The 17,417-nt window shown below is 37.8% G+C and overlaps 1 protein-coding gene across 2 annotated transcripts in view; it reads right to left on the bottom strand.

The window, feature by feature from the left end:
• Window positions 1–17,417, bottom strand: part of PTPN1 (protein tyrosine phosphatase non-receptor type 1) — a 63,994-nt gene that overhangs the window by 40,959 nt on the left and 5,618 nt on the right. The window contains exon 2 of one of the 2 annotated variants that reach the window (XM_030532782.1): window positions 14,876–14,943. The exons of the other annotated variant lie outside the window; for it this stretch is intronic. Within the exon in view, the coding sequence (XP_030388642.1) occupies window positions 14,876–14,896 (21 nt within the window). The 5' untranslated portion in view covers window positions 14,897–14,943. The remainder of the gene's footprint in view (window positions 1–14,875; window positions 14,944–17,417) is intronic. 2 annotated transcript variants of the gene reach the window in all.

The raw sequence follows: 17,417 nt of genomic DNA on the forward strand, positions 1-17,417 counted from the left end.
TTGGCACTGGCTGTCAGAGTAAAGAATGAAAAGGATGTCTGGAAATGTTTCCTTTGACGTGCCTGGGGGATGGACTGAGGAGAGGTCAGGGAGAGCCTAAGAGGTGCACTTCTTTAAGATTTTAGGTGCCCCTACATCAGAATCCAAACAAGCAAAACCAAAAGGATTACTGCTCCTGGGAGTCAGAACTGCTTTGTCCTTTGAATATCTCGTTTCCTGGGGCTGCCCTAGAAGTCTACTCCTACCATTACAGAGGGTGTGGTCTAGTGTGTTGAGCACGATTAATCTGTAACTAATGACCTCTGTACCCAATGCCTATTCACTTTTTGGAAGTTGGTCAAATCATATCTGCCATATTCTATAAAAGAGATAATACCTACTTTGCGGCCTATTATGAGGATTGGAGTGAAGTTTAAGTAACACACACTTCAACTAGATCAGTGGTTCTCAAGCTATACACCATTGTGGGCCACATATGCAGCTCTTTATGTGTTACAAGGGCCACATCCTCACAGTAGATATACACACTACCTGTATGGCCCTGAGGATGTCACATGGACTGCAGCAGTGTGCTGACTGGGCCGCAAGCAGCCTTCAGGTTGAGAACCACTGAACTAGATATTCAAAAGTTGCCAGATTCAAGCTGCAGCTATGCATGACTTCTGGAAAGTAAAGAAGTTTTAGGATATTCTCTCCTATACATTACTAAGGCATGTTAAAACTATACTTAATTTGTAAAAATTCAAATACCTAATATAGCTGAACATGTGAGACAGTACACACACACACACACACACACACACACACACACACACACACACACTTAATAATGATTTATAGAAGCTGGTTTTGATACTCTGTGTGTAAAAATATTAAAAGCCAAATATGCCATCAGCTAACCAAGACTACTAAAAATATGTTGTGAATTTATTTTTAATGCTAACTTGCTTCTGACTTGACAGTATCAGGAAACTTGTAAACTCTGTACACAAAGGCTAAATCTCAAATTAAATGCCAAAAGCTTTCCAAGTTCTTAAACTAGTACCGTTATTTTATAACACAGCACCTTAAAACAGCAGAAAAGATGTTCAAATACCAGGATAGGTTATATTTTACTTCGTTTTAAAATGTGTGTGATCACAGCTGATTTAATATTATTCAGCTTAGACGGTAACACTACAGGAAAGCATTTTAAAAATAATGTAAATCATAAGCCTTTTGCACAAGAGGTGTAGGAGTTAAGGTTATCCCATGTTTCAGTTCACTACTCTTGACATACTGTTTTAAAACTTAGCAACATATTACAACACTCCAAATGGTCATAGCCTCCCATCTGAGGCTTTACTAACAAGATTAAGTTTAGTGCATTCACTGCTAAGTTCTCCACTAATGTATTTATAATACACATTTAAAAAAAACCACCTCTCAAAACATTCAGCCTAAGGAAAAGCAGAGGGGTGCTAAAAATATGTTTAAACAACCTGTTGAAGCAATGCAAGTTTATAAAGGCACTCACTCTGTGGTAATAAGCCTGATACAGTGTCTACTCTAGACGTCTTTCCAACATTTGTGTATACCACCAGATGCATATGAGCCATTGATGGAGCAAAGGTATGGTCCCTGCTCCACAGAGCTTGGAGTCTAAACTGACCACGTAACATGAGATTCTTCTCTGATCATTTGCCACTGTTACTGAATATATGCAAAATCATCAAGTGAGGAATCACACCTTTGTGGTTTGGACTTTGCTTGTTCTTTATTATTCTCTGCAAAACTGACTGCTGAATCCACATAATTTTTTTGCTACTGCTGGCACTCTGTGCAATTTATGAAATGAAGTATTTTAAATGCTGACATGGAAACTGAGTAAGAACACAAGAATGGCCATACTGGGTCAGACCAAAGGCCCATCTAGGGGCTGGTCCACACTACGGGGGGGGGGGGGGGGGAAATCGACCTTAGATACGCAACTTCAGCTACGTGAATAACGTAGCTGAAGTCGAATATCTAAGATCGGATTACTCACCCGTCCACACCACGCGGGATCGATGTTCGCGGCTCTCCCTGTCGATTCCGGAACTCCGTTGGGGTTGATGGAGTTCCGGAATCGATATAAGCATGCTCGGGGATCGATATATCGCGTCTAGATTAGACGCGATATATCGATCCCAGAGCAATCGATTTTAACCCGCCGATACGGCGGGTAGTCTGGACATAGCCTAGCCCAGGATCCTGTCTTCTGACAGTGGCCAATGCCAGGTGCTTCAGATGGACTGAAAAGAGCATGTAATCAAGTGATCCTTCCCCTGTCGCCCATTCCCAGCTTCTGGCAAACAGAGGCTAGGGACACCATCGCTGCCCATCCTGGCTAATAGCTATTGATGGACCTGTTGTCCATGAACTTATCTAGTTCTTTTTTGAAGCCTGTTACAGTCTTGGCTATAGTCTATAGTAGAATGATGTCAAGGCCATGAATGAAGGGAACAGTAGGTTTGATAAAAACCTACTATATCTGGAAAATTCTTTAGCAACACTTACTCTGACAAATATATTGTTTATATTACAATTGTGTCCTGCACAAAATTTTAGTTTGCACAATGGTTATTTGAACATTAGTTCCAAAATATAAAAAATTCTCCAATCTTCCACTGCCGCCAACTTGTGATATGCAGTATTTTTTTCTAAAAGCTGTAACTCCTGAAGTCATGAAGAATTTCAGCTTTTTTTTTTTTTTTAAATCCACCCTAGCAAAGAAACCTGGTTCTGTAGTGAATTGTAATCAGTTTCTTACTGACTACAACACATATTTCAAAACACCTTTCTGCATAGTGAATTAGTTTTGTTATACAAGTACTTTTCCCTCAAGAAACTTTCATTTTCATCTTGCGTAAATCAGACATTTTCAGTCACCATGGCCACATAAGTGTTTTGATTTGTGCATGCACTGTTTTGGACTGATAAGTAACAAGCTTGCTGACCTCAAACTTGTCTATTTCTCCCACAGTGATAAATCCTATAGTTATACATTTACATCAATTTTAAAAGGTAACTGTGTGAGTACTGTTGAGAACTAAGGGCATTCTAAACTAGCTTAGAATAGCAATTTTAGAGTTCCTAGTTTATTCACGGTAGCCTCTCATTGATTTTCATACTGTAAGAGCTCCAAAAGGTTACTTCCCTCTCATAAGCTTTTAAAAATCTATTATATTACTAAGTTTTCACAGTATGGCACTGTTATCATGTAAAATGCCACAGGGTACTCGGACTTTAAGAGACTGACCACTATTTTTTCTAAAGTGTTTCATTTACAAAGGCTCACATTCTTATCTGACAATGTAAAGTCAATCTCCTCTCTCTGGCACTTTCAGAAGAGCCTGTCTTGAAAGGAAAGAGTTCTGATTCATAGCTATTTGCTTAAGAACATATATTTCTGGTGTAGACCTCTGGTTTGACATGAAAGTACAAAATTTCAGTAATGTGCACAGAAGAGTTAGCTACTATACATACGTAGCAGCTAAATTATGAAATTGATGGACGTGAGCAAACTTTCCATTGCAAAACCATTTAGGATTTGCAGCAAGACTTTCTGCAATCTCTCTCTACATTTCTATAAAGAAAATAAGTTATTTGGAGGTTCGTGGTACTGCATGAGAAACCAAATAACATTCTTTTTAGCCAAACTCCAAATATAAATACTGCATCTGGACCATCTGTCCCAAGTTTCTGCTCAGTAAGCTCTTGCAGATGCCAATACTCATAGGGTGTTATTTTCAAAAGCGCTGTGTGTTGACTTAACTCTCCTTCCATTGAAGTCAACAGCAAAATGTCCATTGGTTTCAGTGGAAGAAGTGTTAGACCAACGCTGAGCACTTGAAAATCCCATCCTAAATTCTTAAGAATGAGTATGAAAATGGAAATATTGGTAGTTCCACATGTACTAGATTCATCCTTTATTACCAACTGTTCTTTTTGCAAAATAAGACAACTCAAGAGAAATGATGCATTATTAAAATCACTTGATGAAGGCTACTCAATGTAAAAAAAAAAAAAAAAGGTGCTATCACACTGTTGAGCCATCTGGCATCCTCAGAACAGTTTTCCTTTAGTTTAAATGTACTACATCAGTTTATTTTATTAGGGTGTTACAAACAGGGCAGGTGGGAGGGGAGAGAAAATAACCAATACAAACTGCTATACTCTTATCTTAGCCTTTCTGGGTGAATAAAATATATAAAAAATAAAACCCACCAATAAAATCTGTGTTAAACCCTTGAAAACAACAAATATTAGGGTCTAGTGAATGCTTGTGGCATAAAAGACTATGGACTTGTTAAATTTTTCACTCAGACTGACCACTCAATACTCTGAAATACTGCACAGCTCAAGTCAGAGGTTGAAGGATGAGAATCTTTACACTTATTGCTTAAGCACATGCAAATGTAACTATTCTCATAACTTTAATCCTGAATTGACTAGGCTAGCAATATAGTCTTTGAAGCAGTGGTCCCCAACCTTTTTGTCTGGCGAAGAACCGTGGCAGTGGCGGAGCATCTGCCAAAATGCTGCTGAATTTTCATCTGGTGAATTCTCGTGTTGGAGACCCCTGCTTTGAAGAATAAAATAAGCCATTTAAGTTTAATAGATTTGCACAACTCCTAATATTAACAGGATAAAAATCCTGTCAGTACTAGGTATAGCACACCTAATACTTTATGAATATATCAATGCTAGTAATATCAGTACTATTTTCACACTTGGAACACCACTACAGAACACACCATATATCAAGAATTCCAATTTTCTTTCCTCTTGCATAAAAATCAAGTATCATTAAAGTAAGATGCAGACTTTACAGTTAAAGACTTTTGCATCATACACTGGTCTATTAGTTATCTTACCTAAAAGGGGTGCAGATAATTCAAGTTTTCTACAGATATGCTTTAAAGACTCAAAAAAAAAACCAACAAAAAAAACAACGCCCCAAAGAACACCACACTAATGAAGTGTTCTGAATATCAGACAGACAACATTATACTCCATCATGCAAGAGGATTTCCCTTTTTTAAACAGTTCATTTCTTCTGGTTGAAATTCTGTGGTATTTTAGTGTTTTACAATCTATGGGGTAAGAGTGCTCTACTGCAAGCTTAACCCTCAGCTAATGTCCAATAGTAAACAGCGGAGGTAGGCCCTATCTGTAGAGACAGAGGTATTGTCACACTGTTAGTAAAAAAAATCATAGCATTATTAGGATATTCAAATCCACATTTTAAAAACTGAGTGCATGCACAATTACCGGGATTACACATGCATTTTGTTCACGCACATGCAACAAAACTCACCCTTGCTATCACAACAGACCTAGCAAAGATTGCAAACTTTTACTAGCAGTTTTTCATTACATTCCCAAGATCTGAATTTGCAGGTTTAAGGTAGTTTTTATTTAGGTAACAGCTAACCAATAAACTCAAAGTATTTATTTTTAATCTAGCTTTATCACTCATTTATTGACTGAGCTTAAAGATCAAAGATGGGTGTGTGTGTGTGTGTGTGTGAAGAAACCATTACACTACAAAATGGCATGGACAGTTAAATTTGTTTGTCAATCTATTTTGTAGCATATTTCTGCTGATCGTGAAAAATATGGAGAAACAAGGGCATGCAATTATTACTTAAATATGCAAGTTTGGAAATCAAACTTAAATGCTTGCTGTAGGTAGATTTCAAGTTATCTAATGGTGCCCTCTTTGTTACCAAATCACTTATGCAGTTCACACTAAATCCTCCTGTGAATAAAAAGGACTGCTGGATTGGGTTACTCCCATTTTCCCATTTGTGCCTATATACTTCTATATAACAGCATCCAGAAATTTTATATTAGATTAAGGCCTTCATTTAGAATATTATAACAGATAAACTTAAATTGTGTGCACTTGATGAATATTTAGAGTGTTGAAAACTCTGTTCTAAGAAAAATCAATACTTTTTTGTTTCTCCAAGAAACGTAACCACTGAATTCTACAAATGGAGATAAGCACCACAGTTCACATAAGCCTAGTTGAATGAAGTTCTAGACACACATGCATCTGACAGAAGAGAACTAGCTTCTCTTATATGCTTCTAAATACAATACAAATTTAAGTTCTTAATTTCTTTATGCTAAAATTCTACGCTTTTTTTGCTACACAGAAGAGGCTTTTATTATGCAACGGACGAAATGTCTCCATTTGAGAAAATTAGCGTTTGCTAACCATGCACCAAGAAAGTATGTTTATGGAAGAAAGACAATTTGAAAGAATTAGATTATGATTGAAAATTAAATATAAATTTCAGTTCTGTATGAGATTAACAGTAGGCTCTGAATACCTTGCTCCATCTATGACAGACAAGCAGTTCAAGAAGTTTCTGCAGAAAGACACAAAACCAGCTACCTCACAAAGGACAATGAAAACAGGCCATATTCTTGCCCCTTATTCTACATTTAATTTAGCATTATTTCTGTAATTTACAAAGTGATAACGAACAACTAGCATACAGAAACCACAGCAAGAATAAGGCAAAGGTACACCTGCTATGGTGATGGCACCATATACAGGCAAGCATACGATCCAATTTTCAGTGGCACTCATGCCGCTCAGGTCCCGACCACCAGTCTTGGGGGCTCTGCATTTTAATTTAATTTTAAATACCTTATTTTCTTTACATAAAACAATAGTTTAGTTATACGTTATCTAGACTTATAGAAAGAGACCTTCTAAAAACATTCACATGTATTATGGCACACGAAACCTTCATTTATTCACTCTAATTTAAGACTTGGCACACAACTTCTGAAAGGTTGCCGACCCGTTATATACAGACAGACCCTATTCATGTAGGGGTATGTCTACATTGCTAAGAAAGTGTGTTAATTCAGATTAGCTAACCCAGGTTAAAATAGCAGTGAAGACAAGGAAACTGAGCATTTAACTCTGGCTGAACTGGAGCTTCTAAACCCAGGATCCTCTGTAGACTCTGTCTCAAGCTGCTAACTTGAGTTAAAAGATAAGTTGTTTTATCCTCACTGCTATTTTAACCTGAGTTAGCTAACACAAGCTAAGAACACACTTTTTGGCAATGCAGACATACCCCAAGAGAGAACTGGGCCTTATCCTTTTCTTTCACCTGAAGAGTGGAAGCAGCCTGGATTGAAAGAATGACTCTCATGCTAAATAGGGATGTCCTGATGCCAAGAACAGTTTTTCACAAACACGCAACTAAATTAGGGCACCATTGTAACACTCCAGTACATTAAAGACAAAAACAGGGCCAGATAAACCAAGCATGCATGGGATTTTTTTAGTAGTTTTCTTCATGCTAATAATTCAGATTTGTGAGTTGAAAGCAAGTTACACAGGAGAGATAGGATAAACACTTTCTCATTTCATGATCTATTAGTATTGCGTCCAAAGCAATTTACCAAGGAACACCGCTCTGCAAAGGCAAATGACTAGCAAGGACTTGCATCTCTATATTTAGGGAACTCTCTTTGGAAACATACAACTCCTATTACTTCCCTATACTCTTTTACAGTCCAGACCACACTGCCATGCCGATTCCACCACACCCTGCAACTTGACTAGTCTCTTGCTCATAAAATTCCACTTCCTGTCTGCATTGGCAGATATCAGCTCCCAAATTATAAAGCATGTTTAAGCAAGATTACTTCAACCCCTCGTTAGCAGTGCTAGTATTTAAAGAAGCTCACTGAATAAAAAGTATGCAGTACATCCACCTCCAGAAACATCTTACTTAAGAATGCAAACAAGAACAAAAGGGTAAAAATATAGGCCAAAAAAAAAATGCTTAGACACGTTAAATTAAAGACCATCGGGCACACAACAGTGTCTGGATGACTAACTACTAAGCTTGCACATAAGTGCAGTAGCATATTTTGCTAGAAGTGGGGATGGGAGCACTGTGTATTTAATGGTAGATTCAAAGCCTAGAGAACCAAAAGCACAGGAATTTACATATATAAAGGCTCTAATATGGAGAATGCACACTGTAGAAAAGGTTTTACAATTAAAAGCCCTTACAGGACAGGCGAAAGACCTTAAAATTATGGAGTTCACACAGCACAGATATAGTGACACCTGAGAAAATTTGGAATTGTTTGTTCTTTTGGATAACTATTGCTGGAAGCACCACTAATCTAAGCAGCAGTATTATCTTATTTACTGCTATTAAAGCCATCACAACAATGGCACATAAGCCTCTGCAAGTAACACAAGTGACTCACCTTTGCCTAGTCCAGAACATAACAGATGCAGTAGAAAAAACTAAGCAACTTGCTTTCCTGTTGAGTCTGGTTTAATCCTGGAAGGGACCATCTTCTCCTGCCTCTGTACAGAGCACAACATAATGGGTCTCTGGTCCATAAATGATACAATATAACTTAGGTGTAATGTTTTGCATTTAGGAAGCTCAGGTATTTTTTTTTCATTAAATACACTCATTCCATAAAAAGATTTTCCTTTGCTCTGCATCCTTCTTGACACACTTTCAAAATACTAGACTACTCATATAACAACACTTTCTACAATAACAAGCCAACATAATCTGATGAGGTTCAACAAGGAGAATTGCAGAGTCCTGGACTTAGGAAGAAAGAATCCCATGCAACGCTACAGGCTGGGGATCAACTGGCTAAGCAGCAGTTCTGCAGAAAAGGACCTGGGGATTACAGTGGCTGAGATGCTGGATATGAGTTAGCAGTGTGCCCTTGCTGCCAAGAAGGCCAACGGCATATTAGTATTAGTAGGAACATTTCCAGCAGATCGAGGGAAGTGATTACTCCCCTCTATTCAGCACTGGTGTGGCCACACCTGGAATACTGTGTCCAGTTTTGGTCCCCCCCCACTACAGAAGGGATGTGGACAAATTAGAGAGTCCAGCGGAGGGCAGCGAAAATTATTAGGCGGCTAGGGCACATGACTTACAAGGAGAGGCTGAGGGAACTGGGGTAATTTAGTCTACAGAAGAGAAGAGTGAGGGGGAATTTGATAGCAGCCTTCAACTACCTGAAGGGGGGTTCCAAAGACGATGGAGCTAGGCTGTTCTCAATGGTGGCAGATGACAGATCAAGTAGTAATGGTCTCAAATTGCAGTGAGAGAAGTCTAGATTGGATATTAGGAAACACTGTTTCAATAGGACAGCGGTGAAGCACTGGAATGGGTTACCTAGGGAGGTGGTGGAATCTCCATCCTTAGCGGTTTTTAAGGTCAGGCTTGACAGAGCCCTGGCTGGGATGATTTAGTTGGTGTTAGTCCTGCTTTGAGCAGGGGATTGGACTAGATGACCTCCTGAGGTCTCTTCCAATCCTAATATTTTATAACCTACTATCAGAAAACATTTAAAATCTTAATCTCCCAAAATATTCCAAATCCTCCATATCCAGGGAAAACATATGGGACTTGCAACATTCCCTTAAAGTTGATAATCTAGGATTACTTCAGACCAGGGACAAGGCAGTAAGTTCAAAAGCTGAGGTGGCTCTCACAAAGTGCCTTGCCATCTTATGAGTGGCATGCCAGCTCTGATGGTTGTGTTGATCTCATCTGCGGCAGCATTAGTTTATTGGTTTGGGGCTTCAGACTGTATCATCATTTCTGTTGTGGGAAGAAGCATTTGATGAACCCTCTCCTTCTCCAATCCCTGGAGCCACTGCTACTTCCACCCCCCTTCTGCCTCAGCATGACACCTCAAGAAACTAGGCACCAACTGAGAAGACACATTCCCACTCTTGTACAGTACACATACCAAATTTCTATGACTTAGCTTTTAGCATCTGAGTTCATGGTTGCAGAGTCTACAACAGCAGCTCTACTAGAGCACATGAGGACTAAGGGCAATCACTGTCATAGGCACACTCTTCTTTATACTACTGGCTGGAAACCACCACCTCTTTGTTCCGATTAGTCCTCTTGACAACACTCATTGACAAAGATGAGGACTCAGCAATTGAATAATACTGGCAGACCACTTGAATCAGAGGGGGCAGCTGCTGGATCACAGCAGATGTTATCCTTCAGATGCTTACTATGCTTGAAGTTTTTTGTTCCGTATGAAAAAATCAATAGGAGAAGCCTTGCGCTGCACTTATGTGATGCTTCTGGAGAAGATCAATATTGTTGATTTAACTAGCACAGTTTTCAATCAAGCTCTTCTCTACCTCTTGTGACCTTGGAATGCTATCATCACTACTATCTGACACATGCAAGTAGGCAAATTGCAGCTTCTGTGGAAAAGTTCCCTTTATCAAAAGTTTAGCAAAACAAATATTGCTCTGTGGTTCAGTCAGCTCTCTAAAGGAGGAGAACAAGGATAGTTTATGGAGACCTTCTAGACTAGTGTAGCAGTCACTGAACTACATTTGTATTGGTCAGTTGTAATATTTCCTTCATTTTGAGGAGCTATTTTAATTGAAAAAAAAAAAAAGTGCCCATGTTACGCATGTAGTTATGTTTAAGATGCAATTTAGCATTTGTACAAGTCTCCCTCCAACTCCCTCCTCTTGCTATCCCAATTAATCGAGTGTTTTTGCGTCAAAGGCCATAAGCTTATTTTTCCCTCCACTGGCCTGCACCTTGTACAATCACTTACACCTGCCAGAAGTGGGTGTAAAATGCGACCAGTCAGAATAGTAGCAATTTATACCCATTTCACTCCAACTTTACACAGGTGTAAATGACTGTACGCTGTGTAGGGCAGTGGAAAAAACAGGCCTCATGTAATAGTGGAATTGAGATCATCTGAACTAACATGGGTTATTTTTCTTGCCAGCAAAAGGAAGTAGAATCTTAGTCAAAAGATTCATTTTAAAAATAGATCTTATCTATTTTCCTTGTGATCACACTTAAAGGTCACACTGTGTATAATACTGGAACCTGTTGCTGTGGAATTACAGGATGACATAAACAAGTAATGTTTATTGAAATGTGTACAAGAAAAAAAGGGGTATGAGAACATTACTCTATGTCCACCACTTGCTCCTGTTCTACAAAGAATGTGAAGAACAGAACAGCTTTTAGTTAATGCTGAAAGACATTCTATATTTGGTAAACTAAGCACCTCAGTGCAAACGTGAAGTTCTGAGCTGGAAAGGCAAGAAAAGCATCTGAAAGATCAAGGTCAGAAGAACATTCATTTTAACCTAATCAACCAAAGCATCAACAACTGTGCTTTAAAAATAAGTGAATCCAATGAGGTAGTAAAAAAATGATACATTTTCTGTTTACCAGACATTTGACAGTTTTTTTTCTGCCCTTAATTGTATCTGTGCAGCTTCACTAACATTATTGGGGTTATGTGGTGAAACCAAGGGCAGAATTTGCCTCCAACTTCCACAATTTTTTTAAGAGGATTCAAATTTCTTACACAACAGGGGAAAAAAAACTTTGAGCTACACACTCAACCCTGGTTAAATTACTGATGCCTAGGACCAAATATCCTCTGAGGTGGGACCTTAACCCTCACTGAACTTTTTACTCTTTTGTAGTGAAGGTGCATTTCTTCTTGCATCTCATGGTTTGTGTGTGCAGTGCATTCACCAGAACCAACATCTACAGCTTCAGGTGGTGGGAGTAGCAGTTGTATGCACAGAAGGAAAACAGAGATACTGCTATGGAAGGGAGGAGACAGCTGCTGCGCAGAGCATGCTGCTTACTGTTTTCCATAGCACTATCTCTTGAAGGAAAAATGGAAATGGAAAAAAAAGAAAACAAAGAGCTACCTTACTGCCTGGCTCTTCTATTAAAGCAGGAAGCAACTATGAAGAGAGAAGATGATGCCCAAATGTTCCAGAGAGGAGGAATACAGCCTTAGTCTGCAAGCATGACAGTCTCTGAAATAAGCTTCATTAATGTAAATACTGACATATTATTAATAGTACTTACCCAGACAAAGCCACAATAGGTACCTCTAAACCAGGTTAAGTTTTCATTACATCCATCTCTTAACCCATTTCTCCTCTCTGCCCCCAAAATAAGTCTGTCCAGCTACATTTAAGAACATGTATCTCAGTTTTTCCATTCAAAGGATTAACTCTTTGGAAACTGCACATAAATGCGCCTTAAACTAGTAATTTCAAAAGACTACTCTTAAAAGATTAAGACAGCATTTGGTTTACCATAACTGATTGGATAGGAACAGATAATAGGTAGTTGGTGAAGAGGCCATAAGCAACTGGTTAAGGTGGAAATGTACTCAGCTGAATCTCCATATGAGACACAGAACAGTCAGGAGCAATGACAATGTGTCATGGCACTATTTTTTAAGAGTTAGAATCCATTCTTTTTTCAGATATTAAAAAAGTGATCAATCACAGCCAGCTCAGAGGTTCTGTTAACTTTTCCACAAACTCTGATGCCTTTTTACCACCTCACTACTCATGAGTGGAAGGGCAATAATAACTCATGGAAATAATTTGGTCAACATTTGATATTTTAGCACATCAGCCTGTACGAGGTGGAAGATGGAACTAACTTCCCCGAAGTTAAAACAAAAAGGCCTCTCATTTAAAAACTTTTGGAAGTTCTGTTTGGACAGCATATTGCAAGATCTTTCACTATCTTCTCCCATTCTCCTCCTCAACATGGTAAGATCTGTCATGCCTGTACAAAGAACCTTCTTTTAAGTTAGCTCTCATTCTTGAATTTCCCTGCTTTCCTGGCATATGCTCAAAGTCCACTGCATCCAATTCTATGATCCCATTTCTTAGCATTAGGTTAATCTTACCAATACTGCTTTATAATTTAGTTTTCATGAAGTATCTTCCATAGTTTAGAAAACCAAATACTCCTGTCAACTTAACAATTTATTGGACAATATATTAATCTATATTGATCTTACTACACAGTCCAGTTAGTTGAAAATGGGGTGTCCGTCAGAATGCTTTCTGTGCTTCTCATTTTAAATGTGACAAAGAACAGATTGCCAAATTCTCATCTGTCAAAATTAATTTTTAGCAGACTCAAAGATCTTTAGATGCCAAATCACTCAAGAGATAGAACTGTGAGACTATCCTAGCCCTCAAAATTTTTGAATCTCTTATTTCTCTTTTTAAAATCAGAGTAACTAGGTAGTTCATTATGGTGTGGAATCTTTCACCACTGAGCAAGTTAGCTATTTATTAGTTTTCATTTGCTGTGCGCATTTTATGAAATATTACTTCTCTGTGTTTTCAGCTACTATACATTATGAAGTTCAATAGCAAAGACTGAAAATAGTAAATGGCATACAAACTAGTTTGGTGGTTAGTTTTTCCCCCTACATAACTACTTTATGCACAGTCTGCTCTCCTATATTACTTACTATGTTTGGATTTCTGTTAAGTTCAACTTTGCTGCAAAGTTATATTATCTATGCCTGACTGACTTTGTGTAGCTTTGGTGGGTGGGTGGGGATGAGTGAGTGAGAGAGAAAGAAAGAAGGGAAAATTAAAATACTTTAAAAAAAGAATACACAAGTAAGCATGGTAATGTCACTGATTTAAAATTAAGCATGGTATAGAAGTCTAAAATTATGTTTTATCAGAATCACAGATACTTCATCTCATGCTCTGCCTATAAAACTATACCTTAAAGTGACACGTCAAGCAGAATTTTAGTTGTTTCACATTTAATAATTAAAAACATAGATGAACATAACTATTTTGCTCCTCCAAAGCAGTGCAGACTGACTGACGCATGCTCACTATCATCTAAGTCAGCTGGCACCAAAAAAAGGTTGATTTTCTTTTATTGGTGGTTTGGGTACTGTAGTTTCCACATTAGAACATGTGCTGGGTCATCATCCGAGATTCCTTCAACATGAAATATATGGCAGAGCAGGAGATATACTAGTCTCCCCTAGGGAGTTCAGTCAAAATTTAATTAATGCATTATAATTATTATTATTATTTTTTTTTTTACGAGCGTCATCAGCATGAACGCAAGTCCTCTGGAATGGTGGCCAAAGCATGAAGGAGCATATGAATGTTTAGCATATCTGGCACTTAAATACCTTAGAATGCCAGCTACAAAAGTGCCATGCCAACGCCTGTTCTCACTTTCAGATGACATTGCAAGTAAGAAGCCGGCAGCCTTATCTCCCGTAAATGTAAACAAACTTGCTTGCCTGAGTGATTGGCTGAACAAGACGTAGGACTGAGTGGACCTGTAGGCTCTAAAGTTTTACACTGTTTTGTTTTTGAATGCAGTTATGTAACAAAACAAAACAAAAAATTTACATTTTTAAGTTGTACTTTCACAATAAAGAAATTGCATTACGGTATTTGTATGAGGTGAATTGAAAAATACTATTTCTTTTATCATTTTTACAGTGCAAATATTTGTTATAAAGTAAGCACTGTACACTCTGTATTCTGTGTTCATTAAAATCAATATATTCGAAAATGTAGAAAAAATCCAAAAATATTTAATACATTTCAATTGGTTTTCTATGGTTTAACAGTGCAATTAATCGTGACTAATTTTTTTTAGCCTCGATTAATTTTGAATTAATTGCATGAGTTAACTGCTCAATCAACAGCCTTAGAGAAAAGTGAAATTTAAAGTGGCAAGATCTCTGATCACACTCCAGAAGGGAGATCCACAGTGTTGGACCAGCCATCATGAAAGGCCTGGTCCTTGTCTCTCACAAATTTAACCCTTGCAGTTTAAGATTTCATAGTTCATGTAGAATGCTGCTGTTGAGAGAGAATGTGTTCTTAGCTAAGACTAATGTCATGGAATGTGTAAAAACTGTTACACCTGCCAATGACAAGAATAAGTACATTAAGCCACTTTAAAAGTGGTCACCTAGTTCCACTGAAACTAATATTTTCAGAGCTTGCCTTGTACAAAGATTGTTTCATACTTCTTGCAGAAAGGCTTTTCAATAACTCATGGACATCCTCTACACCTACAGGAGAGAGCAGAAAGGATATTATTTTTCATCTTCCCCAGCTGTCGAAGAACTGGGTACTTTTTCTTTATTAAACCACAATCATACAAACAGTCCTTGAACTTGAAATGACTGAACTTAACAGACACTTGTGTACACATGACAGACTAATCAAGGGCGACAATGGTCAAGTTAAATTTCAGCAGGTTAGTATTTATTTATTTTTAAATTCAAGGGAGATTTTTTCCTGAATTTCTTCTCAATCTTCACCTACAGATGAGAGAAAGGATTTCATCTTCCAATCCTGGTGACTTTTTCCCTAAGAACTGCAAACATTTAGGGTAATTGCTGAGCATCTGCTTTCCCATAAGTGACAGGTGTTAGTACATTACAATTCTCAACAACTATTACATGAACATGTGCTAACAGTTATTTTGAAAATAATGAAGTTTTACATTTATAATTATATAAATATGCACATTTAAAATGTTTAGAGATACCAAAAGTCTTTGGACAATCCCCATACACGTTTGCTTTTTTAAGTGTCAGTTTACAGTAATCTCTTTCCTATGAATTAATATACCAAGAAATAGTCCTTTTAAAATTAGCAACATAAAGTAAAACACTGGTATTAAAACACAGGGACATTTAAACTAGCCATTCAAATTATTTTTCAAAAAATGCTTTTAAAAATAACATTCATGCGCCAATGTTTATCAGTCTCTGTTTTAATGAGATGTAGCCTCCCACTCAGTCCACATTCTCAAATACTTTCACTCAGTACAGAAAAGCTATTCCTCTGATAGACAAAAAGGCCTCTGTTCTGAGAGAAGAAAACACAGCTGTAAAGCCAGAGATAACGGTCGAAGGAGAAAATCCCTGTATGATGTATAACTTCCACTATTATAGCAGCTCAGCACTACAAGAGAATGGTGTTAGGCCTCATGATTACTATTTATAAATACCTGATATGTCACTCACTTGCAGATTGCACCTATGGCATTATTATTGTCTTGCTAGTAAATGTTCATGTTTTCTTGGCAAACTTAAGGTACAGTTCTGTACCCACTGAAATCCATGGCCAAACTCCTACTGATTTCAATGGGAGCTGGATCAAGATATTACTGAAGAGTTGTTTCTTTCCTTCCCACACCACAGTAATTAGGTGTCAAAACACAGGTGCTTTATAAATCAGTTTTACCATGGATATCTAGTTACTAAGTATGATTCCATTTTACAAGTGGAAAAAACAGGAGGTACGGCTGTTAATTTACTTGCCAAAGGACATGAATTCAGTGGCAAAACTGGTGCCAGAACTCAGGTTTCCCAACTTTCAACTCTGTGCCCCTCTCTGGGCCATGCTCTCAACCCACCATGAAAACAACATTTTACTTGTACGTAAGAATGGCCACATTAGGTCAGACCAACAGTCCATCTAGCCTAGTATCCGGTCTTTTGACAGCAGCCAGTGCCTGACGCTTCAGAGAGAACAACAGAATAGGACAATCATCCCCCGTTGTCCAGTTTGTTACAAATACCCAAGCCTGGTTTGATTTATATGGCTCCAACATCTCAAAGCATTTTGCAACACCTGGACAGTAACAACTTGCAATCCAGTATCTGAATTTACAACTACTATTCCAAATCATATCCACTATTATAGACTAAATCAACATTCATACAAAAGTCAGAACTGACACTCCCAATTAGAATAGCCACCTAGAAAGAAGCAACAGTTTCTCAACTTAAGTGCCAAGGACTAGAAGCTCCCAGTTGCACCCAACCTCTGAGACAAGACAACTTTGATTTATAATTCATGTCAGTTTCATGTGCAAGCTCAGTCTTAAGATGGAAAATGAAACTTTTTATTTAAGTTACAAACTTCAGTTTAGTTGCCTAAGGGCCTTAAAATTAGGTAGGTTACAGGTATTAAAGCCCATGCAGCATATTTTAAAAGGTACACTGTCAATTAAGAAAGTAATCTGTCCAAAAACTTTTGATTTACCACTGATCCAAGTAACACCTAGGATTCCTATTACTGAAGGATTAATGAAAATATTTCTTTCTGCATGACAGCAGGTTGTGTGTAGTCAATTTCACTGTCTCCTCCTTATAACCAGTCTCTTACAGCACAGGGAGAAAGAAAAGAATGTAAATAAGAAATCATGGAAGTGTGACTGTAAAACCATAAAAAGTAGCATAGGAATTCAGGAGCAGATTAGTATCTGAAACTAATTTTAATTCTTTTTTCTATTTGTTAGATTTCAAGCAGATGGCACCCCTTTTAAAAGTGAACTACAATGGAAAGACATCAGGCTTTTTGCCTTTTTGTTTCTTTATTATATGTTTAAATTAGTGGGAGTAACATGTATCTTGTAGTGGGCACACCTGCCAATATTTGAGCATTTCCTTAGACATATATAGCTCTATCAGCTATTGGGGCCTACAAAAAGTCACCCTGCATTTTGAAGGACTACTCCTTGCAGCAATCT

This window comes from Gopherus evgoodei, chromosome 14, assembly GCF_007399415.2.
Source record: "Gopherus evgoodei ecotype Sinaloan lineage chromosome 14, rGopEvg1_v1.p, whole genome shotgun sequence".
In the NCBI taxonomy this organism is placed as follows: domain Eukaryota; kingdom Metazoa; phylum Chordata; order Testudines; family Testudinidae; genus Gopherus; species Gopherus evgoodei.